A 26775-nucleotide genomic window follows, 5' to 3' on the forward strand; every position below is an offset into this window, starting at 1 on the left:
GCAGCCGGGCCCCACGGGTCAGGCTCTTACCTCACCGGGCCAACGGCACCGGACCCGCTCCCCGCTCTGGGACGGGTCCGGTGACGCCACGTGTCCCTGAGGAGGGGAAGCTCCGAACCAACAGCCGAGGGCGCGGACCCCCCATAGGGGTCCGGGACCTCCCCGCGTCCGTCCGGACCTCCCACGCGCGTAGAACCAGCATACCACCGGGGCGGGGTCCGGGGGCGTCACGTGTCCCGCAGGAGCGGGTGCGGGCGCGAGTCTTCCGCTGGAAGACTCGCCCACCCACCGCATTCAATGCGGGTGGTTGAGGCGTGCTCTGCCGCCGCGGCACGCAGGGCAGACTTTGTCAGGCCTCACTGTAGACCGCATATTACCGAGGTACACAGTGCAGCCGCATGTGCCGCATCCGTGCAGAGCCCGTCTGCCGCATTAAATGGATACGACGGCACGACACTTTTCCATCATACCGCCTACGCCGCAAGCTACACGGCCCGTTCAGCTACGCTGCAGGCAGCGCCGCAAGCTACACCCTGGCGCCGTTTCGACAAGACAGGGCATGTATATGCTGGACGGAGGATTCCCGCGGGCAGAGCAAGGAAATCTCGGAATGAGATCTCCTTCGCCTGCAACGTCATAATGTATGAACAGTATGTTATTTTATACTACATCGATTGGGGCCACCTATCGGGGACCCAACGGCCATGTAGGCGCCTCCCTTGAGATATAAAAGGGAGGCGCTCGCTGCACACTACAAGACTCTCAGACTCCCTCGAGACTAAGGGAACGCGAGCAATACAACACACAGTGGACATAGGGTATTACGCTCCAGCGGCCCGAACCACTCTAAACATGTTGTGTTCATCGTGCTCTTCCAGCGAGATCGAACTAATCCTAGCTAACCCCCGAGTACTCACTCTCTGGGTTTAGGCGGGTGCATTACGCCACCCAGCTGTGGGTTTGCACACCACGACATTTGGCGCGCCAGGTAGGGGTAGTTTAGCTGGTCTTAGTTCATCTCTTGCCTGTCTCCATGGTTCGGGTGGTCGAGCACTCCCACCACGACGACGATGTGGAGATGACGGAGGGTGTGGCGTCATCCGCGCCACACGCCTCTCGCCTTCCTGCGCCAGGGGCAACCGTGCCCGTGGAGCAGCCACCGTCGGCAGCGGCGCGCGCTGCACGTCGGCAAGAGTCAGGGCGCCCGTCAAGGGCCCCCTCACAAGCCGCGAGCGGCGGAGCGTTGGCAGCAGCTAGGGAGTTGCTTCGCAACCCTCCGGCTGCTGCAGCCTCGCCAGACGCCCTGAGGCAGTGGCGGGACGACGTTGACCGTCTCCTCCATCTGGCCTAGGCCTCTCCCAGTTCTACAAGGACTGGGCAACGACCTCCGCCTGGCAATGCAGTGGTACCCTACCACCGGTGCCAGGGCGGTGCGTCGGCGTCCGTGCGCTCCCCCACGGTGAGGGGTGCGTGAACAGAAGACCTGCGGGCGGAGCTCAACCGCAAGCGTGCGGGTGAGGACGCCCGCATCTCCGTGGTAAGGGCGCGAGAATGCCGCCTCAACATTGAGGGCCGCAACCTCAACGCCGCGGGAGAGGGGAGGGGGAACGAGGAGGGATCTGGCAGTGTAGAGAGAGAGGAAAGAGGGAGGGGATGAGAGGAAGAAGAAGGCTAGGGGTATTTTGGTCCTTAAATTTTGAGAAACACGTTGAAGGGGTATGTAATGGCATGTTTCAGAGAATTTTGAAATTGTAATGGCACGGTTCCAATATGATGAATAGTAATGGCAGATCAGTGAACTCGGATAATTGTAATGGCATAGATCCAATTAACCCAAAAAGAAAGGCACCACCAAGTAAATACAAGTGAATCCTGAAGCATCTGTCCTTTCTATTTGTTCGCCCTGAAATAACAAAAGAGTACTGCATATTAGCTATGACAGATTCACAGTTGATGAGTCAATGTTTATCCAATCACGTTTCAAGCCCCCTCGTAAGGGCATGTTTGGTTCCAAATAAATCACCAATTTATAAGTCCAAAAATGCAAAAAGTGACTTATTTTGCCAAACATTCCTAGCTTATAAGTCACCCCAACTTATAAGCAATAAGCAGCTTCACCCCAACTTAAAACTTATAAGTCACCACTTTTCGTGTGGGGCCCACACCTTTTTCCGCGTGGGGCCCACGGCTATCTCCCCCGCGCCCCCTGCCCGGCACGCACCCCGCGCCCCGTCTCCGTGCCGAAGCGGCCGCCGCCGCCCCCTGCCGAAGCCCCCGCGGCTGCGCAGATTTCGCCGTTGCCGCGGGCGCGGCGCGCGGCCGCACCTGTCTTCACCGCACCCTGCGCCCCTGACACCCGCACCCCGCAGCGCCGCGCCGCGTGCTCGCCGCCGCTCTGCGAGCCCGGCACCGCCGTCCCGCTGGTCCGCCGCCTCGCCATGCGAGCTCGGGTCTGCGCGCGTGGAGGGCACGAGCCAGAGGGAGGATGGCACGCCGGCGCGGATCCGGCCGCCGCAGCCATGGATCCGGCCGAAGGAGGTCGTCGGAGAGAAGGGAGCCACGGCCGGCGCGCGTGAGGAGGCCGAGCCTCGTGCAGGAACCCCGCCGGCCGCTGCCCTCCCGCACGGGCCGCTCGCCGCCGGATCTGAGCAGCCCCGCCTCGCGCGCGCCTTCCCGCCGCGCGCCGGCGGAGGGAGCAGGGTGGCACAGGTCCGCCCCGCCCCAGGGCGGCGCGGCTCCGGCCTCCTCCCCGCCGGCGAGGGATGGGGAGGAGGGGCGCCATGGCCGGATGGCGCGGAGTGCCCCGGCCCAGGCCGCGGGGGCGCGGAGCTCGCCCACCGAGGCTGCGGCGGCGCGGAGCTCCCCTGCCCAGGCCGCCGGAGATACACCGGGGAGTAAGGGCCGCCGGCGGAGCTTGGGGAGAAAGGAGAAGGGAGGAGGGAGAGGGGGGAGGGGGAGGGCGACGGGTAGGAGAGAAACAACTTATAAATCACCTATAACCAAATAGAAATGACTTATAAGTCACCTATAACTAAATAGAAATGACTTATAAATCATTGATTTTAAGTCACCTGACTTATAAATATGTGACTTATTTGGAACCAAACATGAACTAAGTCTAAAATTAGTCTCCATGGCGATCCAACCACGTGCGAATTTGGGAGGCTCAGAGTTTACCTTGGCCCATCTAGCTCCGTACTAGTACACTGCATTGGCGCGGGATTTCATGCATCTATATCCAATTCAGCAGCGTTCTCCCTTTTCTAAAATTCGGCACACACCTTTTTGTGTATGCAACTGGTTTGATCCGGTGGGCTTGTGCGTGCCTATGCTTCGGGGAATCAGGGTGCATACCTTTCACTGTCATGTCATGCAGAATTACACATGGCGGTGGAGAGGCATGCCGGCATACGTCACGGCCAGACACGAGGATGGCGAGGAAAATAATACGTCACGGCGAAAATTCCACTGGAAACGTTTCTGAACCTTCTCGCCATCGGCACAGCAGGATCCGGGAAGGCGGTCAAGCGGAAAGCCAAAACGGGGATTCAGGTGCAGTTCGTGGAAACAAGGTCAGGAATGCAACTTTGCTTCTAGATGCCAACATCCGGAGTTAGACCACAATCCCTGCAGTATCCGATCCGGAAACAATCACACAGAAGGAATTCGAACGTAATCATTCAGCTGGATAATGGATTGCTTGAAATGCGAACATAGGTAGGGAACAGCGATAAGCCTGCAACAATTACAGCTCAGCGCATTTGAGCCTTTGAGGTCAAGAAGTTACAGCCGCACGAATACAACTGAGGCTAGGAGTTTGGCCTTTGACAGGACACATCCAGAATTGTCCACCTCTGCATTCTTATTGCCCAAACCAAGAAACAGGGCTGGCCACCACTCGGTATATCGTGTACAAAAAGCCATGGCCGCTAACTATCGTACAATGGCTACAAAAGCAAGACTTGGATGGCTGAAACATTAGTGCGCATTCCAAAACTAAAAGAATGCCTGTCCCAGCATCACTTGAAAGAATGCCTGCTCGGCATCACTTGAAAAGAATGCCGCAATCAATAAGCAAAATCTGGAAGGAACAAGGGTGATGGCTAACTACTAGCATGCACATCCACTCCTCGGTTCAGTCTCTGGGACAGGATCAGCAACGGCCTGGAAGTAGCTGAAGAGCAGAAAGAAGGGTGTGAGTCGATAACTAAACAGGAAAATTACGTGCTTATGAGCTGTTTCATCTTGAAACAATATAACGAAATATGGCGAAAACATCCATGAAAGTACGTATTGATAGACATTAATCATCACCACAGAAACCAGCAATGCACATGTGCAATTCTACTCTACTACAAACTGTTCCCTTAAGAATCTGTTGTTTTCAGATATGTGAAGTCATGACATGAATTAAGCAGTGCAAGTAGCATATAGGAAGCAAAACCAATATGCCCCATACTCACTCTAGATGGTAAGATGTTCATTATTATGACTAACGAGTTTGTCAACAGAAAGGTTCATCAACAGCATATAGAACATAAAGTGATATCACTAAGATGACAAAGGACACAGCTATGCGCACATATAATCTTATTTATTAACAACAGAATATGTAAACAATGTTGTACAAAATGGATGGGGCACATAAAATCTTGCATCAATAAAGGGCTAACAGGCTTAGTTATAAAAATATGAAGAGCTATAAAAAGATGCAGTGTAGCTACGAACAAGTCTGAGCATATATTAATAAAAAAAAAACCTTTTTACTTCAAGAAGAAAATGAGCTTCCTACCAAACAACAAACTGAGGATGAAATTACTCACATGTCCTGATCACGCTCATGCTCTAGAGCAAGCTTGGCAACAGACAGGAATGCATTGTCAACATTGTAGTCCTCTTTTGCAGAAGTTTCGTAATAAGGAATATTGCCTTTAGAAGCACACCACTCCATTGCTTTCTTCTCAGAAACCTGTGAAAAACATATTAATCAAGTAATGGCATATCAAGAGACATAAATTACAAATCATCACATGGCAACAGAACTAACCACTCTGCTTTTTCCACCATCTACGTCGATCTTGTTACCAAGTAAGATGAACGGAAAAGTTTTAGGATCTGATGGGCTGGCCTGAAAGGAAATGGTAAATAACCTTGTCACATAACGTTTCAAGATGTTATAAGCTGCTATAAGAGATTCATGTTTAGTATTCAGATTCAGATATTTTTATATTGTAAACAAACCAGATCCCCATACTAAACATAAGGCAATTACCAAATAGTCCACTGAACAATTACAATAAAAATGCCCGAAGAGTTCCATGGTAGCTAACAAAGATAACAAGCACAAACAGTACCACTGCTGTTACATCATTACTTGAACGTAGAGTATAACTGTACCAACATGGCACTAGATCAGGAACACTAAAAAGATTCGGACGTCAACTGTCACTTATCAGCACTTCTGTTTGCTAGTTATGCACCAAGGTAGAAGCCCAATCAGTACAACTAAACAAATCTGCATAGTCAGAATGTCAACACTTGTGGCGACTACTTCACCATTTATGCATCTGGCAGTTATGTACAACTCCTTCCATCCCAAAAAAATAAGTCATTCTAGAATTCAAAATTTGTCCCAAAAAAAAGTCATCTTACCCTATTTAGAAAGTGCATGTGCATGCAAGAATCAATTAATGCCAAATATGGGTAATAAATAGGGGCAAACATGGTCATTTTTACCTTGTTAATTTGTCCTACAGATAGTCCACTGCTGATTACAAATAGTCAAAATCCCTCTCAGAAATGATATATAACAAAAGCACTATTGCAGTTGGTGTTGGTTACAACCTTACTAGACAGTGAAATCTCTCCCCTAGAGCATAGTAGGCTTTAGCTATGAGTAACAAGTTCAGGAAGAAAACAGAACTGCCAAGTGCCAAAGTAACAGTACTGAGCAAAATACCAAAGTAACAGTACTGAACACAGATTGATGTTTCTGCCTAAACACATCCTCAAAGTCAAGTTACCACAAGACATGGACAGAGTGTAACCATATGATCCAGGATAATCCATTTTTAACCAAATATATGATCAGCTATTTCAAAGACTAATGTAAATACAGTTCATGAATCAAAATTTGTAATCACCAACCCACAATATTTGGTCATAAGCACGAGCTTGAACAAGAATACTCGTATCAGATAATCATATGTTTGTTGAAGAGGAGCAGTAAGATTTTTTTTTTTAGAAACTTCAGCTGGATTAAATAGATTAAAATCTCTACAAAACGAAATCTACTCCATAGGCTCTGGCGTCTCATTTCGCAACGTCGCTGGCCGTTCTCATCCGTTGGATGTTGATCGGACCGTCCATTGTCGCAGGCAAATTAGCTAGTGTTCCTAAACACTTCGTCCCGACTCCTGAGTTTGTGCCGCCGCTGCCGCTCTGCCTCTACCCGCCTGTTGCCACCTACCCCTGTTGCCACCTACCCCCTGGCCGGCGCACGAGGAGCTCTCCCATCCTCTTCACAAGGGCCATACAATTTCAAACTTAAAGAAGAGACTTTCCCTATTTGCGTTCTGTTTCAATAAGACTTCTATACAAAGTTTGTCTTATTTGTTCACTTCAACCCAACTTGGAGAGATAATTCATATATCACCAGAATTTGTGGAACCATCAACTATACTATTCAGCAAAAGAGTATGATAATTTTTTTATAAGGTCGCTTGCAGCTTACATGTGTTCAAAACAGGGTGGTTGATAGTGGGCAAACTGAGACAAAAAAACAACAGCATAAAACGACTTCATACACTATAAATTCAAAGTTCATAAAATGCACTATTTCGATAAAAAACTAGATAATGTTAACTTAAACATATTTTCACACACATATAAGTAAAAAAAAAGGTACAGATATGTGCATCGACAAAAAAAATTGCAGATATGTGTGCAGATTCAAGCTCCAGAAAACAATTGGCAAGTTCACATCAAACTTCCAGCTTGTACGATAATGTTGAGAGTACAAATGATGAAATGCGCTATGCTATGATCAACCCCTTTTTTTAAAAAAAAAACCACTACGTTCGATATCTAAAACCATGAGCAAAATATCAAACAATTTGTAAGATAAGATATTCTTACTTGATTGAGAAACTCATCATGCCATGTGTTGAGTGTATCGAATGACCTGTTAGAGTTGACATCATAGACAAGCACACAACAATCTGCCCCTCTGTAGAACGCAACACCAAGACTCTGGAATCTCTCCTGCCCTGCCGTGTCCCAGATCTGGGATCAACGCAACACATGATGACAACAACAATAACAACACCCTCTTGCTTCTCTTTGAAAAAAGCTCACCAACTCTGCGAGACAGTGGCACTCACCTGCAAAGTCACTAGCCTGTCTTCGATGAGAACCTCCTTTGTGACGAAATCTGCACCAATTGTAGCTTTGTACTGCTGACTGAACTTTTTGTGGACATATCTAGCTAAAGTCAAGAACATCAAAGCACCCAAAATACAAAAGCCGTCCAACATTTTAGATACATTATACGTCAAGATACTTAATTCGACTAGTATACTGCAATAAGAATTATATTCGAAATTTCGAATGTAACCAGAGCTTTCAGAACGAGTCACAAAATCATGGCTCGCACTCACGCACAGCATAACGAATGAAATAGTAGCATAAAAATGCAGTTAAAAGTTATTGACTGCAAGTGCGAGCTCACACAAATCCAAATTTCCAAACCCCAAAACTAAGGGATGTGTCGCTACTCCCTGCAGCTCAAGTGATCAAACTCCCCGGTTAAAAACACAGTCTCTACACGACCTGCAAATTTGCCGTCTACCGAACGAGCATCATGGCTTTAGTTGATTCAGGGAGGAAAAGGCAAATCGCGCCGAATGGGGAACAACTGCACGGAGATCGAACGGGGCCTAATTACCGAACGCGAAGCGTTGGAGGTGAAGTGTCCACTGTCAAGGATACTGGTTCATCAGGGACGTCTTCCCGACCCTGCACAGATCAAACCGGACTAAATCATACCATCAGACCAAAATCCGCATCCAAATCGAACCCCAGAATCCACACGCGGGCGGATCCGAGGGAGGGGGCGCACAAGGGGAGGGGGGGGGGGAGGGACTAGGGAGCAATGGGCTGACCCGCTGTCGCCGAGGACGATGACCTTGAGGAGGGTTCGCCTCCGCGACGTCGACATGGCTGCGCGCTGGCGATCGCGATCGGCCCCCCACGCCCTCGCCCTCTTGTCGTCTTCGTCCCGCGAGGCGCACGAGGAGTTCGGGGGGCAGCGGAGAAGAAATCCAGAGGAGCACGCGGAGGTGCTGGAGATGGATGGAGCGATGGATTTGATTTTCTTTTAGCTTTTTTCTTTGTTATTATTAATTCTGATAATGGATTTGATCGATGTGATCCGGTCCTGGCGGCCTTTAAATTTGAAGACGTGGGGTCTGGCGTGAGGCGATGCGAGGTGGCCGTGCGGTCTTGGCGAGTAGGCGTTGGGTGGCGGAGGAGAGGAGGACGTGCCGGGCAGACGGCGAGATCGGTGGACGGTGGTGGGTGGGCCGGCTGCCACTGGCAGGCCCGGCTGATTTCAGGTACCGTTTGGTTTATGCTAGGCTAGAAACTGTAGTAATTTTAACTAATAATTAGATATATTAAATAACGATAGTTTGCAAAATTAACTTTAAAATCCTGCGCTAGAAACTCTGAAAAATCTAATGAGACCTTTGACCACATGATTTGAGAATGGTTACTGTAGTATTATTGTAACCAATTATCAATTAATTACCGTCATTAAATTCGTCGCAAAAAATTACACTCATTCCTAAAGAGATTTTATAAATAAACTTCATTTAGTACTCTATGCATATAAAAAAAATTCGTTCTAGGAACTAGCACCCAGAAACCAACACAGGACCTCAAAGAGTAAGCTCACGTGGGCGCCGAGCCGCTCGTGGCTGTTTCTGTTTGGATCAGGAGATGTCCGGAGTCCGGACGGGAATCTAGATCTGGATTGATGACGAGTCAACTGATCGAGCAACGTGTGGGATTCGCCTCGTGCCTGTCAGAACAGACTCCAATGGAACGGACGAGCATGCTGGACAGCCGTGTCGGAGACACATCCCACGGATCTGGAGATACATGGGCACACACGAACAAGATCATGCGAAGATCGAGAGCTGTGAAGCTCGCCAGTGCGGGATAGTCGTCGGTTCCGATCTTCCGGATGGGATAACAAACAGTATTTCTTCTACGGAATCCAGGTCCCGGGAACATTGCACTGCTGCATTTGGCTGCTTAAGATCCCAGGTCCAGTACCAATAACCAATAACCTAGCCTAATGAGTAAGAATGTAAATAATTCTCACGAACATTCAAATCCCATCGAAATGATACCTTATATTTGCTAGCTGCCATACATAATACAAAGAACGATGGTTTCTCGAGAGTGTTCTTACGTACTCATGGAATATTTTAAATTTCATCTAAGTGGTCCCAAAACTGTCGCTGTAGGCTCAGGGTGATAAATGCGGACATGCAGGATCAAACTGGAAGATGTGAAGCAATAATAGGGGGCTCCCACTTCATCTATTATGAGTACCTTTTCTACTTCCACTCAACAATCATAAAACTCCATTGTATTATGGGAAGTTGCATCAGCTCTCAAATCGCTCACAAGATAAACCAAAACCTCGCAACTCAACCTCTAACCTCATCATTTGTAAATATTACTACAGGCATGCAGGAAGATACTGCACAAGGACATGACATAGATGCAGTTGAGTATCATCAAACATAGTTACTAATTTTGACATGAACCAAGTCACCTGCAAATGCTGAGGCTCTTTCAGTGCCAACTCCTACTGGCAACCATTTCCCAAGAGAAACAGATGTCCTAAATTGCTCAAGGACAAAAGCATCCTCTGCTCCACACTGCTATTTAGGTGATCTTGTGTTCAGACAGTTAAAGAAAATTCACATCCACCAGCAGAACAAGATGGAATAGCAGAGAGCATGTTTCCCAGTCAGTGCTAATGAATATAACAGTTTGTTGCATAGAGGTACTCCAGATCTGTTGGGCTTGTTCCCGCCAAACGCAGGTTACAGTGATAGCATTGGATTTCAAGAGAATATTCTGTACCATTCATATCAGTTTCTACAAACATTTTTCCTGCTTTCATGACCCAGAATCCAATTTAAACATTTTACAATTTTTCATTATATTTAAAATTCTGTCAACTGCTAACAGTTTTCATTTTCCTAAGCTAAGCTAGCCTTTCTTTTTGGGCATGTTCGTCTATTATGCCCCTTTTCTAAGCAGAAACTACACGAATAAATACCTGAATTACGACCAGTAACTTTGTTAGTCGTATAGCCTGAAGCACCAATATCCACATCAGTAGATCTAGGGCAGTTGCGGCGGTTGTGCCCCTTTCCACCACATCGGCTGCAGTGCCGAGGTTGTCGCTGCTGCTCTTTCTCTGACTTTGGCTTGCCACATGTTCGGCTATTATGCCCTTCCATGCCACATAATCGGCACTTGAACTGCACTCTGGCCGAATCTTTCCTCACTGTTGGACAATAGAAGCTTCTGTGTCCTTCTTGCCCACATCTGCTACAGTAAAATTTCACCCCTGCAAAGCATCAGTTCTGGTGTTGGTCATCAGATGTAAAGTCAATGCTGGTGACATTTACACAATTTTGTCAAAAAGAAATGTAACAAGGGAAAGGCTATGGGTAATTTTTGGTGCTAATACTTCAAACTGGAACACAGAAACATTATTGAGGACAATCCAATGCAAAAGGCATCACTTATCTGTGACTGGAGGGATTTGTTCATGTACATGTTACATGCTAACTAAGAACATAAAGGCTCTAGCTGGCTAATGTCAAACTGTGTAAAACATAGCTACCCTTGACATGCATGCTTGTAGGTAAAAGGTAAAGTTATATCATTACCTTTCATAGCAATGCTTCTCTTGAACCGATTCTCAGGATTACTGAAGAAAGCCTTTTGAGTTTCAGAAGCATGCTTTCTTGCAGAAGCAGCACCTTTTGTTCTCTTCATGTCCAAGAAAAGAGAGGGGAAAAGAACATGCTCAGATCAACTACTGTATTTAACAAGAACATCTCATTAAGAAAACATTTTGGCATCTTACCTTGATTGCAGCAACCCTTTGAGCATGCAGTTCAGGGTCTTGGTGTATAATCTTCATGTGCTTAGTAAATAATCCTGTTTGAGCATTCAGACTCTGCAATTAATTAAGTCTTTTAAAAGTCACAAGAAAAAAAAAACGATTACGAAGCAAGTTCATAGAGCTCAAATGTTTTCGTATCAAAGAGAATAAACAAGGGTCCGTTATTAATCATAATAAGGTAAGGTGTATAGGGATTTAGTTAGGCACTTCTGTTTTGGTGGTGCATATATGTTTTGCTGACCTATAAAAAATGGATGACAGATTGCAGTTTAACAACGTTTATTGACACAAAAGGTGCAGCCGCATATATGTGTCTTTCAATATGTAAGGAAACATCTTACTCTTAATGATCGGCTAATCTTCATGGCAACTTCCGGTGAAGGTGAAGGATAAGTACGCTTTGATCTTTTTGGGGTGTTGATCTTTATCTCTAACTTGTCGACTTCATCGTCTTCTTTTACTTTCAAGGGAGAGCTGGAAAAACAAAAAACGATAGATGGCAACATATCCACAGTGTAAAAAAGCAACATCATGCATTGTTACTTGAATAATCAATAATCACCAACAGCATTTACTTAGAATAGTTAAATGCAGATGGGCTAAACAATTGAAACCACAGCGCAGTCTCAAATTGTAGAAAATGATACCTTGACCGAACTTTCTCCCATGGCTGTTCATCAATGGATTCCTGCCATATCACACACTCTCCGCCACATTGTAGACACATCCTAATGCCCTGGTAGAAATGCATAGCAATAAATTTACAGGTTCAACAAATTTTTTAAATGTATTTAGGATTTATCTATTTCCCCTTCAAGATGACTCACAAGATATCTGGAAGGTTCACCTTGCCATTGCACATAGGGCAGTCCAAGCTTGATCTGTCTACCCCGCACTGCTTGCATGGAGTGTAACCTCTACCTCTGCAGCTAGGGCAAGGCAGCTCACGATAGTATTGCCCATTTGGACCGACCCAGGACCTCAGTTTCCCCTTCTCCGCAATAGGTGCTGTATTCCTGCAGCCAAAAGTCAAAAAGTGTCAGAATCTCCACTCTGTATGAGGAATCCAAATCTGCAATCCTCAAACTAAGGCTTTTGATGGTATGCACAACATCCAAACTTTGATGGTTAGTAACAATTCTAGCAAGACATGCCCAAATCTATTAAAACAACTCGTTGGCGGTTAGGTTGATGCACCAGGTTTGATGTTTAGTCTACAGCTATTGCGGCAAATCACCTAATGGTAAAATCGAGCGATTTTTCACATTTCAAACATAAATTCTACGAGCCAATTTGAAGAGCAGTGCGAAGTTCATCAACAATCCGAATTCTGAATTCTCCAATCAGCTGACAGCCACGAGGCAACGAGCAGTCCAACAATCACATTCATGACAATCCAAGGGAGAAAAATACGTACTGTGAACGTGTTGAGCTGGCGCCGATGTCCGGACCGAGGATATCCGCGAAAGGGTCATATGGAAGCTGCAGTGGTAGTACGAACACAATTACACAAATGGATCCAAGAGTAAGGCACAATTACAGGAGAAACAGGGGATTCGGAGCGCGAGCCGTAAACCGGAGAGCTCGGAGCACCGTTGCCGTCAGCCGAGGAGGCGGCGGCGCGCCCTCGTCGGAAGTGCGGCGCTGGCCGCGCCCGCCCAGGCGGCCTCCACCGGGTCGCCGCGGACGGTGCGGGGTGGGCGCACGTGAGCCGGAGCAGCATCCGGGAGAGGGTCGTGGAGGACGACGGACGTGGCGCGGCGGCAGGCACGCGTGTCTGCTGGTGCGTCTGCCACGAGTAGGGATAGGTAGGGCGGCGGCGGCGGCGCGGGCTGCCGATTGCTCTCCTCCTCGGCTGTGCGTTTGTGGCTGTGCGTTGCTCAAGCGGCAGGGTCGAGTCACCTCGAGCCCTCGACCCTCGAGCAGGGTTAACAAACAGGTGGAACCGGTCCGGTTTGACCGGTCGGCCCGGTTACGGTTTGGACCGGTATCAAACCGGCCCCAATTTAAAATTTAAATTTAAATTCAAAAAAATAAAAATTCCCAAACCAGTCATACCGACCGATAAACCGGTCTACCGGCTCCAATTCAAAATTCAAATTTGAATTCAAAAAAATAAAAAATTCCCAAACCGGTCATACCGGCCGGTAAACCGGTCAAACCGGTCGGTATACCGGTCGGAACCGATTGCACATGCGATTTTGAATTTGGATTTGAATTCAACCGGTTTCTACCGATTTCCGGTCAAACCGGTCCGGTAAACCGCTACCGGAGGGCGGCGGTTTGACCGGACCGGTCGGATTTGGAAACCCTGCCCTCGAGGGGGAGACACAGACACCGGGGGAGGGGCGGGCAATATATCACGAGCCACCTGACTTGTCGTCAAACACATCACATATGGTGCAATATTTTTTTTGCTGGAACATTTTTTTAAAAACAATTATTCCAGTAATAAAAAAAATATTCCACATTAAAAGATATTCCAATTATTATTTAAAATATTAGTTTTTAAATATTTTATTGCGAATTAATATATTGAACCAACTTAACTTTTTATTTTCGACCCAACTAAGAAGGCAGCAGTCCAACCATACCTTATACTCCTATAGTATAAAATATTAGGGAAGATCTTGTTATAGTATACCATACCTTATATTCCAATTGTCTTATGGCTGACCTGGAGCATTTTGGTCTCGTTTGTTTTTTTCAGTTTAAATCATAAGTCCCGTCACATCGCGTCTTTACACACTAATTAGGAGTACTAAATATAGACTTATTACAAAACTAATTTCATAAGTCGTGACTTAATCACGAGACAAATCTATTAAGTCTAATTAATTCATAATTTAACCACTAACTGCTATAGTAACTATTCACTGATTATACATTAATTATTCTGAAAAGATTCATTTAGAGCTCTAATAGCAACTTATGCAATTAGTTTTATATTAAATTGACATCTGAACATTCGAATTGACATCTGAATATTCAATGTGACAACTACTTAAGAAAACCAAACGAGACCTTAGTAACACTGCTATGTTTTCATAGCAAAGATCTCCAACACAACATTTCAATTTGTTTTTCCTCTATTTTTCATGTACACAGAGCAGCCTTGAAGATTGGCAAAATAGAGCCATGATTGATAAAAAAGGGATAATCACTGCAACGGACTGATGTTTGGATTGTGTGCAGCTGTTGCGGAGAATCGTTCCAACTGTTCAGCAACGTCTGTGATCCGAAGGGGATCAGTTCTTTTCGACTGCAATCCTACAAGGCTAGAAGTGATTATTATTGCTACAGTCGCAGTGGACCGGACCAATACAAATAGTAATGATGTGGGCCTCCATCCCAGATTGTGGCCGTGGCCCAATATTTGGTTCCTCTATTCGAATCTCATATTTAGGTGAACAAGTGGTGAACGTGAACCATAAAGGTGTACAAATTTGTAACCGAATTCATAGACGGCAATTGAATTTCCAAGTTTTCATCGCAATTCTCTCTACCATACCATACCATACCACTAGCATGCATGGATGATGATGAATCCACAGGCATGCATCACCGTGTCCTCCCCGAGCAAGCCCCGCTTCCGGACAACTCAAGGACACGTGGCGCTCGGGCACTGACCCCACGCTCCCGGGACGGTCTCCCCCTTTCTGTCTTCCCCACGCTTTCTCCGGTAAATTAATTAGTACCGCTAACCGAGGGTCCCCCGGGATCCCAAAATTAGCAATTATTAGTAGTAACTTTTCCTCTCCCTCGCGGCCCTCCCCACCGCCATGCTGGTTTGGCGGTCGACCGCACGGAGCGCTCCGCGCGGTCGCCCCCATGCTGGTTTGGCGGTCGACCGCACGGAGCGCTCCGCGCGGTCCACGCGCTGCCCGCGCACGTGGGGTGCTACTGTGCTAGTGGCTCCGCTTTACATATGTATTACATATGTATTGTGCTCTTTCCGGCTTCAATTTTCACATTTTCTTTTTTAAATTTTATGTGTTCTAATTTTCATCTTCAACTTTTTTATTTCTTTTTGAATTTTTTATCTCGAATTTTTGTGTCACATTTATCTCCAATTTTTCAATCTCAGAATCTTTAGCTTGGACTTTTTTGGCTCCCTATTTTTTTCTTGTACAAAAATTTTGCACCATGACTTTTCTCTTCAAAATTTATCGATGTCAAAATATTCTAGTCCAAACTTTTTATGCGTTCTAATTTTTTTTGTCTTCAACTTTTTTGTTTCTTTTAAATTTTTTTATTTTAAAATTTTGTGTCAAAACATTTATCTCCAATTTCTGTATCTCAGAATCTTTTGATTGGACTTTTTTAGCTTCCAGTTTTTTTCTTGGACAAAAATATTGCACCACGACTTTTCTCTCCAAAAAATTTTTATCTCAAAATATTCTAGACCAAACTTTTATGGAAGCTTTCTGTTTAGAGTTTTTTCTTTCAAATTTGTTTCTAAAAGTTTTATTTAGAATTGTTTGTATAAGTCTGGTTCAGTTATTTATTTGTATAGATTAGGTTAGTCCTTTTTATAATATATAAATATAGTACTATATATCATTTTGCTAGAGAGGGGGAAGCGAGACAAGGTGACGTGAGCATCTAGGACTCTGGAGACGGTGCGGACTGAAGCACTGGGCACATGCTAGGATTGGCCGGACGGAAGAAATCGACGGTACATTTACCGGCCCTCGCTATCGCCCCTGACATGTGGGCCCGCAAAACAATCTTCCCCCCCGCCGCCCCTTTTGCCTTTCCTGCCACGTAATCCGGCCCGTGGATATCTCGCACCTTTTCCGGGGCCATTTTTTATTTCCAACTCATCTCGCCTCGCTTTTCCCCCCCTTCTTGTCTTCCTCCTCCCTTCCCTTCCGTTCCCTTCCCATTCCCACAGCCTCCGCTCCTTCACACGCGCGCAGCACAAGCACGCATCCCACATACCAACCCAGAGCCTCTCTCCCACACAGGTAGAGAGGGTGAGGGGGAGAGGGAGGGAGCGCGATGTCGGTGGGGAGCGGGTGTATTCCGGCGATCCCGGGCGTGGCCCCGCAGCCGAGGGCCGGGCTGCTCGGGGGCGCCTTCCTGCAGGTGGCCGCGGCGCGGCCGCGGGTCGGGCGGTGCCGCGCCACGCAGCACGGGCGCGTGAGGCTCGGCGGACGCGTCGTGGCCCGAGCTGGCGCGGCCGAGACTCCGGTGGCTGGCGCCGACGAGGGCGCCGGAGCCGTGTTCTCCGAGAAGTTCCCCCTGCGCCGATGCCAAACGGTAGCTTGCTTGCTCTAGCCCACATCCGCGATGCCTGATCCCGTGCTAAAACGGTCTGTTTCTATTGCTGTGGGGCTGGGTGGTGATGATGGGGTTGTGGTCGTGTGGTGAAAACGCAGGTGGAAGGGAAGGCGTCGGTGAGGGTGGACGCGGAGCCGGATGGGGACGGCAAGTGCAAGGTCGTGGTCGGATGCGATGTGGCGGGGAAGTGGATACTGCACTGGGGTGTCTCTTACGACGGTGAGCATGGGAGGTAATAACTATTAGTCTTCTCTTGCTCCTCCTTTATTTTATACTTTTTTTTTTTGGATTCGGATGCGTTCTTGTGTTCATGGATCGCAGTTGATGCATTGTTAAGAAAAACAGATGGGACTAACAATAGGCTCAGACAGCCAACTTTGCCCATGTTTCAGCGCGTTTTGTCCTGCCGTAGGTAGCTCCCTGTTCAACGTTTGTGTAGTTGTGACATGGTAGACCATGCAGTCTGTGATCTAGCTTTGTATTCGCTTAGGTGACATCATGACCATGTTCAGTTTAAAAATGATTAACAGGCGGGCGCGCTGGTGCCCCTCTGCTATCCTGGAGGGCGCGAAACTTGAAAACAGTGCTTTATTTTATTGGATGAGGGGCTGGTGTTCGAAAAGTTAGGCTGGTTCCTACTTGATTATATCGTGCACGCCTTAAATTTCACAATTGTTTTATTTGGAACTAGAAAGTAGAATCTGAATGCCCTCCATGGCTTCACGGCGTGAAGGAAAATTGATAGAAGTTATTGTAATCAGATTGGTTACTGGTTGTTATGTTTCCTTGATTTTGACCCCCTAGATGTAGTCTTGATATCCTGTACTTATATCAGTTGAAAAAATGAATTTTCCTTATAATGTAATTATCTAGATTTGTCGTTTCTTTGTTTCTTTTGTACGTATTCATGCTTCAAAAATCAAAACTAAGGCTTTAGTATTTTTTTTCCAGAAAAGAACAACGAAATAATCGGTTACCTTTTTTCCCCTTCTATTGTTGCATACAGATCCTACCTTCTTGGACCCAAAAATGTCTAACGACCAATTTCATCTCATCATTTGCTCTCTATGGATTTGCAGCGAATGGGATCAGCCTCCTTCAGAAATGAGACCAGCTGGTTCTGTTCCAATCAAGGTTGTTTAATTCTTGTGAACACTGTTCATGCACTTGATTACATTGTAGCTCTATTCACTGGCATGTGTGTGTCAATGTGATACAAATATGCCAGAAACTGATATCTGAGACAGTAAAATATCTATGGACTTTCTTAATTATTCTTTAGCTGGACAATATTTGAAATTTCAGGACTATGCAATTGAAACACCATTGGAGATTTTACCCAATTCGGAGGGCTGGTATGAAGTGCAAATCAAATTTGATAAGGATACTCCAATTGCAGCCATCAATTTTGTCCTCAAGGTTCTGGCTTTTAACTATTGTACTCTCTAGTTGATGCCAGTTCAAACAATAGCTGAACTCACTTAAACTGGAATTTAATTTTCACATATTCTAGTTGTTTATGAAAATGATAACATGCACCACGGAACCATACCTCGTCTGAGCCGATTATTTTGATAGATTTGTACGTTATTTATACCCTACGTGCTACTTTGTGCCGTTTAGCTTTTATTATGGATTGTTTAGTTTGCTGGCACATTGAATGGCTCATTCATTCTTACCTTGATAGGAAGAGGAAACAGGTGCATGGTTTCAGCATAAGGGCAGGGATTTCAGAATACCCTTGCGTGGATCCTTCGACGGTGGAGTTCCATTTGGAGCGAACCAAGATATTGGTGTATGGCCAGGTATTAAGAGTTTGAATAACTATTAAATTCTTTCGATCAATATAGTTCCTTGCCACCGATTAATATCTAGGGAAAATATTCGGTGCAAACCACCTTCTCGGTGGAAACTTGAACACCCCTTAAAAAATTATACTTGCAAGTATCCAAAATATTTCAAACAATGCACTAAATAGTGCATCATTTAGATGTACTTTGTGTCAAAAGTTGAGATGCAAAATCATTTTGTAAAAATTCATATGAAAATAACAAATTCGATATGCAAGTGCACTACAAGAGAAATTGTCTTCTAGTGCCTTATGCACTTTGAGTTTGTCATTTTTTTTTTATTTTTTCTAGATTGAGTTTGCGTCTCAACTTTCGACACAAAGTACATCTAATGATGCACTATGGATGTGCATCGTTTGAAGTTTTTTGGACACTTGCAACTATAATTTTTTTAAGGGTTTTTCACGTTTGCACCGAATATTTTCCCTAATATCTACTCTAGGAAAGTTAGCTTGACAGATTGACTGTCTTATTTCTTAGGAGATTTGGGGCATTTGAAGAAACATGAGGGATCTAATGCTCAGCCACAAGAAACTATACCTGGGGGTACAAATTTAAGTGGAAAACATATTTCAGGGTTCTACCAGGAATTCCAAATTATAAAATCAGAGTACACTCAGAACTTTGTAACTGTTACTGTGAAGAGAGATAATGAAACACATAAAAGGCTTGTGGAATTTGACACTGATATTCCTGGAGAAGTTATCCTTCATTGGGGAGTTTGCAGAGATAATAACATGACATGGGAGATCCTGCCAGAACCACATCCACCGACAACGAGAATCTTCCGACAGAAAGCTCTTCAGACCTTGCTACAGGTACTTTCATATTAGCTTGAAGGCTGCTGGGAATCAAAGGAACAAAATCGAACTGTATTAATTCAAAGAATGGTCGAAATGAATTAGCCGGATGTGCCCCATTAATTAGGCAAAGGAGTTTCAATGTAGGAGTACATGAGGCACACCTGCATTGTTTTATTTTATGATCCCAATTTTGCTACCTCTTACCAAAATTTAAAACTATTTCATTTGCCCATCTGAGACTATACAAACTAGAACTCGGAAGCATTATAGATTACAGTGGTAAGTTAGGCTGGTTGCTCTTGCTTACAGCAGGAAATCCATTGTCTAAATTTGATATTTTTTAAGTGCCCTCCTTAACTTCTTTGAAGAACAGTATGCCTGAGAATTTGAGAAACTGAAATATAAAGATGGCTTTATTATATGCCCTCTCCCAAAAGTTTGTGCTTGAAGCAGTAACTTAAAAGAAAATTGTTTCCTTAGATCTATACTTTGCCCTGTGTTATTGTTTTGTTGTTAGTAGGATAAATTCTTTATGGTCCCCCCTTCACCAGGAAAACCTACAAAGTATGTTCAGTTATTTGAAATCTTAGGCTCCTTTTGGTTCTAAGAATTGGATAGGATGAATTGAACTGGGGTATCAAAATACCACCTTAATGCTACGTTCAATTCTGTTCTTTAAATATGTCCAATTCTAATTCCTACCTTAATGGACTTCAGAGATTTCAAATTGACTAAAAATATAAATTTGTACCTTTGTGTATTCTTTTTCTCTGATCTGCTTTATCCATGGAATTGCATTCTTTCTGGTTAGTGAAGTGAGAACCAACTACTTACAGCTTGCCATCTTTCAGCTCAAAGTATAGCACAATGCTTATCCAAGTTCTCTTTGTAATTTTGTCATGTGCTCTGCTGATGCTGCAAAAATAATTGTTGTTACTTCTCCATCTGGTTGATCATTTGTATTTTTTTACTCAATGACTTTAGCATAGTGAAATCAGTGAAGCTTTGCTCATCACACATCATGTCTGTTACTGCAGGCAAAAGCTGATGGAAGAGGCAATTCTTTATCATTCTTACTAGATGCACAGTATTCTGGTTTGTTTTTTGTGCTCAAACTTGATGAGTATACTTGGTTGAGAAATCTGGAAAATGGATCCGATTTCTTCATTTCTCTTACAACAATGGAACAACGTGGAAGCACCCAAGATCTTGGTAAGGTTGAGCCACAAAAAGTTGACAAGCCTTCACAAGCTGATGGTATAATCAGTGGTATAAGAAATCTGGTGGTTGGCCTATCGTCTAGAAGAGGTCAGAGAGCTAAGAATAAAGTTCTGCAAGAGGATATCCTGCAAGAAATTGAAAGGCTAGCAGCAGAAGCTTATAGCATTTTTAGGAGCCCTACTATTGATTCCGTTGATGCGTCTGTAGATCTCGATGATCCATCAATCGCAAAGCCAGCTTGTTCTGGCACTGGATCTGGCTTCGAAATATTGTGCCAAGGATTTAATTGGGAATCTCATAAGTCAGGGAAATGGTATGTTGAACTTGGTAAAAAGGCCAAGGAGTTGTCATCCCTTGGTTTTACCATTGTTTGGTCACCACCACCTACTGATTCTGTGTCACCTGAAGGATACATGCCAAGGGATTTATATAATCTGAACTCCAGGTATATATTTTGTTTCACAAAGTCATTCTTTTAAGTTTTGTTGGATATATTACTTTTGGTCTTCATCTGTTTATGTTTTGTACGATAGTACCTCCTTCAAGATCTCTTATACTGGCATAGTCTGTAAATGTGCAAGAGCCACCTTCTCTTTGATATTGATCCAAGTAGATTGAATTAGCAGCCATTCTTAGGAGCTTTGAATTATCAGTGGCTTACCCTGTAATGCATTTTCTTAAAAACTTTTGACTATCGAACCAATCTGTTTGAACTTATATGTCATGAGATAAATGCAAACACTGCCATCATATTCTTTCCTGCGGGGATTATTCTTTATTCATTCTGGCTAGAAGTTTGGTAAACTCATATGTCATGAAGTTAGCAGACTAGCTATGTATGATTTTTCTCACATAAAGGAGTAAACATGATTATTGCCAAGTAACTAGCAAACTTATCAGCAATTTTCCTTCTTATATGTTGCATTACCACAGAGAACATGGATTTTGATAAAAAAGATTTTATAGGTAGATACAGAGTACTTAGAAACTGATGTCGCAGATCATTTAGGTACCATACCTTTTCATCTCCTTGATCAATAGTACCATTGAGATTTTCGGGAAAGACTCTACGGCTAAACATTGTGACTCTGATGTGTAGGGCTCTAAAGGCTTTCCTACTATTTTCTCTGTAGAGGCATAGCAAAGCCACTGTTTGCTGTTAGGGTGATAAACTATCCTCACTTGGTCCTGCCATCTATTGCTTAATTTACTTGATCCTGTCTAACCTTAGAAAGCTTGTTGTTTTTCTGTTTACCTTGCACAGAAGTCAATGATCTTCAGAGTTAAAATCCAGCTTCTTAAAACCCATCATGCAAACTGATGTCATGCATTAACATGATAAACCAATATTTCAGATATGGGACCATGGATGAGTTGAAGGAGCTCGTGAAGATTTTCCATGAAGCTGACATCAAGGTTCTTGGTGATGCTGTTCTAAATCACAGGTGTGCTCAGTTTCAGAATAACAATGGTGTCTGGAATATTTTTGGTGGACGTATGAACTGGGATGATCGAGCAGTTGTAGCAGATGATCCACATTTCCAGGTAAGGCCTTTTCTTTTCCAAGATACTAGAAGACTGAAATACGATTCTCCATAGAAAATACGGTGGGGGTAAGATTGTTTAAGAAAGCTATATTGGAACATAGTTTTTCCAGAGGGGAATAGATCTTAAAAAAATATTGGCCAACTCTCAAGATTGTTCGTGCTTGTTGGTGTATATTGAGCCCATGTGTATAGAGGCCCATCTAGAGGCCCATGTATAGGTATTATATATACCCACCCTTCTAGGGTTGGAGGAATACCAGCAATTATTCTCTCCATCAGTGCTTAATTGCTCCTAACTGGTTTGAACATGACTGAACATACTGGTTTCACACTGAACCATAACCAACGGATCACATATGTAAAATTAATTTGCATGCAAGGGTTGGAACATGGGACTTGGAAATACACAAGGGAAGTGCCTCTGAAGACACTGCAAACCGGACAGTGGACATGTTAGATATGGATGGAAAATAAAAAGGCTCCCATAATATATTTCTTTCTATGCTATTGACCAATATTATTTTACTTTTATTTTCCAAACTGGTGGCTGGACCATTGAACCAATGGTCTGACTGGCTATCCTATGAAATGAGCAACTCACTTGTTCAGCTACTGGTACATCTATTAAATCTATGGTTAAATTCCCATATGAAAACTCATTTAATCAAGAACACTGCATTAGGAACCCCTGTGAACACTCAAATAGGCGCCTTAGATACAATTAAGCTGATATTGACAATGCACTGCAGGCATCACAGATACCTTGGATGCAACCCCTGGGAGCTCCCTATTTAAACTAAATTTTCTCTTCTGGCTCCTTCATTGCGCGGCAATAAGTTTAGCAACATGAGCATATAAATTTGGTCATTTTTTCCTTCACATTAAGCAGGAGTTCAGTTCACCAATATATAACTCTAATGGGGCTTGTCAAATCTTTCGGCTTGCATATATAATATATTTAGTATTGGCAGCAAATGCACTGGTTAGCATCCATACTCTGAAGCATAAAGAAATTCAGGGAACTCGACCTTAGTTCCAAAAGGGGCAAAGAAAAGAAAACTTATTCAACTTCAGCAGTCATTGAAAATTTAAGTTTGTACATCTTTTACTATTTTGTTTCACTAATATTATGCAAAAGTACATTTTTTTATGTTGGGGTAAAACTCTGTAGGGAAGAGGAAACAAGAGTAGTGGAGACAACTTCCATGCAGCACCAAACATTGATCACTCCCAGGAGTTTGTGAGGAATGATCTTAAAGAATGGCTTTGCTGGATGAGGTCTGTTATTCTGTCATTTCTTGCTCAAAGCTCCTCCATTAGGACCATTACTCATGCTTCATTGTTTGTGGACATATGCATTACCCTTGCAAATGTCTTTTGCTGCAGCATCCCCATAGGTTGAGTAAATAAATACCATGTATGTGCATTTTTTGTAGACATAACTTGCATCCATGTGCCTGTTTTCACTTGCCTTGTGTCACTTACTTTCGGAAGCTCTTCTATCTATCTATATATTTTTTTGGTTAAAGCATTTGATATACACTGTACCCTTCTTAGCTCTATAACAAATTCAAAGGAATGAATTGTACACAGAAGCCCTGCAAATTGTCATCAGTTTACCGCCAGATCTTTTTTGGGTAAGAAATGTGTATGCTTGATGCAGCTACTTTGCTTAGCTCCAAAAAATTGGAATGAACAAATGGTGCACCCATTGGTGGTGCACTACAAACTCTGCAAAATCTCTTTAGTTCATCTCTCCTTAACTTTCTGGATATGTACTTGTGGATGATTGATCCTGTTAGTTAATGTAATTGCGGCTGTGCTTGCATTTTTAGTAAAGTGCCACAGCCATCGGGACATTTAGTTTCACTCACAATTGGTTGTCGGTAGGCAAATCCAGTTATTCAGAAGTAAATCCATCTTAATGTCAACAATGTTCCTTTATCAGAAGTAAATTATATATTCCTTACTTTGCGGGTAGGAAATGTGATATTCATGTTCCACTGCTCTAAGATAGGAACAGTAGCTTGCAGATTCTAATGTGGTTAGTATGTGTTCAATTAGCTTAGCTAGGCGAGATATGTTGGGTTGTATAGTGTTGGATGAAATGTCAGCATAATAGCATGTTTGTCCAAATGTCAGCGTAAGAGCATGTTTTATTCATACCTGTTCTGCTTGCAGAAAGGAAGTAGGGTATGATGGATGGAGACTTGACTTTGTTCGTGGTTTTTGGGGCGGGTATGTCAAAGATTATTTGGAAGCAAGTGAGCCATACTTTGCAGTAGGAGAGTACTGGGACTCCCTCAGTTACACCTATGGTGAAATGGACTACAATCAAGATGCCCACAGGCAGAGAATTGTTGATTGGATAAATGCTACAAATGGAACTGCCGGTGCATTTGATGTCACTACCAAAGGAATACTTCATGCGGTAAGATGTCCTTTTTCTTAATCGAATACTGTGCATTAAGATGTCAGCTTAGAATTCTAAAAGATGCAAGTTCTATAGTAGTTTCAAATTTCAAAACTGTAAGAAGTTTTTTTCCTGGATGCTGTTTCAAACTTCCAGTAACATCTAGTTAGCAACCAGAGCTCAAAACTTAGTTGAAAAACAGCTCCAAATGGGATCACTTGATCCTGGTACCCACAGATTTTCACCTCCAGGCAGTACCTGAATTTGTAACCTGGCTTCTATATTCGAACAAATCCTTATCTCTGATATGCTTGATGAATTGTAAGGCAGTTGCTTGTGCATTTGGTTATGTTTGGGGCTTTGGGCAGTTGGGCCATAACTTCATGTCTTTTTTCTTCTTCGTGGTATAATTTTATTTATTGATGCTCCAATATTTCTGGCAAGCATTTAGTGCGTTGACACCTGTTATGGAGATGCAACATGTGAAGCCATCATTATGTAGATTAATTTTAAAAACATGCATCTTGCATTGTTAAACTGATATAGGGTGACAACCCCTGAATTGGTTTGCTTGTAAGAGTAAACTCATCTAGTAATAGAATGACTAGCCCTTCCTCATCATTTGGGGAAGATGCTTTTGTAATCTTGTGCCGTGACATCTCCTTACATGTACTGATTTACCTATTTTATATGGAATTTATTTTTGCTACACAGGCGCTTGAAAGATCTGAGTATTGGCGTTTGTCTGATGAAAAAGGAAAACCCCCTGGAGTATTGGGTTGGTGGCCTTCTCGAGCTGTCACATTCATAGAGAATCATGATACTGGCTCTACTCAGGTAAGCAGTATCACATTGTATCCGAATATATTTCAACCTGATTGTTCTGGTGCATTTGTTCCCAATATTTGTAGACCTAGATGCCCGATCCTTACTGATCCAATATTGTTGATACAATATTTTGTATTTCAAATCCTAAAACAAACAAATGTTGTCCCACCCTGTCATCGTTGAACTCTTTTGAATCTTTAAGTCCTTAAGGTCACCTCCAACAGTTAAGAGCCAACACTAGCTCTTATGTCTATGTGGCATTCTCCACCTCAACAATAAGCAGTACAAGAGACAATTCTTCCAATGGTTTAACTTTTTGCACACAACTCAATATGAAGTGGCCCATGCACCATCTTCACATAATCTGGAGTTACGTTTGAGAGACTATTCTCTTGATGCTTTTTTCTCCATTATCTCCAACTAGAACAAAATATGAGGTGGCAGTCCTTTGAGCTAGCTGGCAGGTACCCTTGGAGGAGGCAATCTCTTGAGTCCTTGTCATATTTGCAATGCAGCTATATTCTAAGAAAATTTTGCCAGATTCACCTGCCTTCAAAGCTGTCTGAACCTGCAAGTTTTACTGCCTCCTGCCGGCCTTACACAGTTTCTGGCACTCTGTAGGGTCATTGGAGATTCCCCTATGGTATGGAGTTGCAAGGATATGCCTACATCCTGACGCACCCTGGCACTCCAGCAGTCTTCTATGATCACATTTTTTCGCACTTACAACCAGAGATCGCCAAATTTATCAACATCCGACAACGTCAAAAGATTCATTGCCGCAGCAAGGTAAAACCCATGATATGCATTATGCAACCTCCCCTCCCGCATAATGGTTATGTTTTGACCGTTTGTTACATAATACATCACCTACAGATCAAGATACTCAAGGCAGAAAGGAGTTTATATGCTGCTGAAATCGATGAGAAGTTAATAATGAAAATAGGCTCAGAACATTTTGAGCCAAGCGGTACCCAGAACTGGATTGTTGCAGCCGAGGGTCAAGAATACAAAATCTGGGAAGAGTCTTCATAGGCCTGACTGGCCTAACTGCTAAAAAACTAGATATCAGGTATAGCTCATGGGGGATGTTTAGATGGTCCAGATTGAAATCCAAATCCCTAGGATTTAGTTCACATATGAACTGAATCTGAAATTCCTAGAGCAAATCTGCTTCTTCCAAACGAGCTAGCAGAAAGTTAAATTGCATAATGCTAGGAAACAGCGTCAGAATGGTCAAGCTGACGGGTTGCTGCTGCTGCTGACAAGCAGGAGAGTCAAAGCAAGAGCTTTGGCGATGGTCCGATGGAAGGAAGCATTTGCCGTACAGAAAGAACTGTACTGACGCCATGCTATATATAATTACATTAGATATGATGCAGAACTACCTGTTTATGTAGGCACATTGCCCATTCATCTAGCTGTGCTAATCAGCACCTATGCAGGTATGGCTCCAATATGTTGATGTTGGAGCTATGTAATACTATACACATTTGCGAAGTATATATGCAAGTCTAAAGTTACATCGTGTATCAACTTTAGTGATTTTAGTTCAAAGGCATTCTTTAGTAGGGTACATAGAATTTTTCGTTAAGACAAATTCTTTAGT

General features: G+C 43.8%; 3 protein-coding genes across 6 annotated transcripts; 1 reads left to right on the forward strand and 2 right to left on the reverse strand.

Moving 5' to 3' along the window:
- Window positions 1–3696: 3696 nt before the first annotated feature.
- Window positions 3697–8446, reverse strand: LOC120707827 (ras-related protein Rab7-like). Its single transcript, XM_039992852.1, has 7 exons — window positions 8163–8446; window positions 7990–8016; window positions 7383–7482; window positions 7138–7284; window positions 5048–5128; window positions 4824–4969; window positions 3697–4174 (listed from the first exon to the last, which is right to left on the reverse strand). The coding sequence occupies exons 1-7, from the start codon at window positions 8216–8218 to the stop codon at window positions 4111–4113; spliced, it is 621 nt and encodes a 206-aa protein (XP_039848786.1). The 5' UTR covers window positions 8219–8446; the 3' UTR covers window positions 3697–4110.
- Window positions 8447–10089: 1643 nt separating this feature from the next.
- Window positions 10090–13101, reverse strand: LOC120707834 (DNA-binding protein HEXBP-like). 4 transcript variants are annotated; one of them, XM_039992860.1, is made up of 8 exons: window positions 12795–13095; window positions 12636–12700; window positions 12066–12234; window positions 11866–11954; window positions 11560–11692; window positions 11180–11272; window positions 10980–11082; window positions 10090–10654 (listed from the first exon to the last, which is right to left on the reverse strand). In XM_039992860.1, exons 1-8 carry the CDS (start codon window positions 12939–12941, stop codon window positions 10281–10283), a joined length of 1173 nt encoding a protein of 390 aa, XP_039848794.1. In that variant the 5' UTR covers window positions 12942–13095; the 3' UTR covers window positions 10090–10280. The 4 variants fall into 4 exon arrangements, with proteins under 4 accessions (XP_039848794.1, XP_039848795.1, XP_039848796.1 ...); XM_039992862.1 differs by having other exon boundaries at window positions 10094–10632; window positions 12795–13101; XM_039992863.1 differs by having other exon boundaries at window positions 10094–10670; window positions 12795–13101.
- Window positions 13102–16065: 2964 nt separating this feature from the next.
- On the forward strand, window positions 16066–26702 carry LOC120707828 (alpha-amylase 3, chloroplastic-like). Its single transcript, XM_039992853.1, has 13 exons — window positions 16066–16483; window positions 16603–16736; window positions 17584–17638; window positions 17810–17923; window positions 18192–18309; window positions 18835–19172; window positions 20195–20823; window positions 21734–21923; window positions 23097–23203; window positions 24107–24356; window positions 25053–25175; window positions 25788–25955; window positions 26043–26702. Exons 1-13 carry the CDS (start codon window positions 16223–16225, stop codon window positions 26199–26201), a joined length of 2646 nt encoding a protein of 881 aa, XP_039848787.1. The 5' UTR covers window positions 16066–16222; the 3' UTR covers window positions 26202–26702.
- Window positions 26703–26775: the final 73 nt, after the last annotated feature.

Source organism: Panicum virgatum, chromosome 5K (assembly GCF_016808335.1).
Source record: "Panicum virgatum strain AP13 chromosome 5K, P.virgatum_v5, whole genome shotgun sequence".
In the NCBI taxonomy this organism is placed as follows: Eukaryota; Viridiplantae; Streptophyta; class Magnoliopsida; order Poales; family Poaceae; genus Panicum; species Panicum virgatum.

What these genes read in the sequence shown, in the direction of transcription:
- LOC120707827 (XM_039992852.1), bottom strand. Translation starts at nt 8,218, where the DNA reads ATGTCGACGTCGCGGAGGCGAACCCTCCTCAAGGTCATCGTCCTCGGC. An exon ending in ATGGTGGAAAAAGCAGAGTG is followed by an intron (nt 4,970 to 5,047) that starts GTTAGTTCTGTT and finishes TGTTTTTCACAG; the next exon opens with GTTTCTGAGAAGAAAGCAAT. An exon ending in CATGAGCGTGATCAGGACAT is followed by an intron (nt 4,175 to 4,823) that starts GTGAGTAATTTC and finishes TCTGCTCTTCAG; the next exon opens with CTACTTCCAGGCCGTTGCTG.
- LOC120707834 (XM_039992860.1), bottom strand. Translation starts at nt 12,941, where the DNA reads ATGCTGCTCCGGCTCACGTGCGCCCACCCCGCACCGTCCGCGGCGACC. An exon ending in ACGGTGCTCCGAGCTCTCCG is followed by an intron (nt 12,701 to 12,794) that starts GTTTACGGCTCG and finishes CTACCACTGCAG; the next exon opens with CTTCCATATGACCCTTTCGC. An exon ending in GCCCTATGTGCAATGGCAAG is followed by an intron (nt 11,955 to 12,065) that starts GTGAACCTTCCA and finishes CATTTCTACCAG; the next exon opens with GGCATTAGGATGTGTCTACA.
- LOC120707828 (XM_039992853.1), top strand. Translation starts at nt 16,223, where the DNA reads ATGTCGGTGGGGAGCGGGTGTATTCCGGCGATCCCGGGCGTGGCCCCG. An exon ending in CCATCAATTTTGTCCTCAAG is followed by an intron (nt 17,924 to 18,191) that starts GTTCTGGCTTTT and finishes TTACCTTGATAG; the next exon opens with GAAGAGGAAACAGGTGCATG. An exon ending in ATGATACTGGCTCTACTCAG is followed by an intron (nt 25,176 to 25,787) that starts GTAAGCAGTATC and finishes GGCACTCTGTAG; the next exon opens with GGTCATTGGAGATTCCCCTA.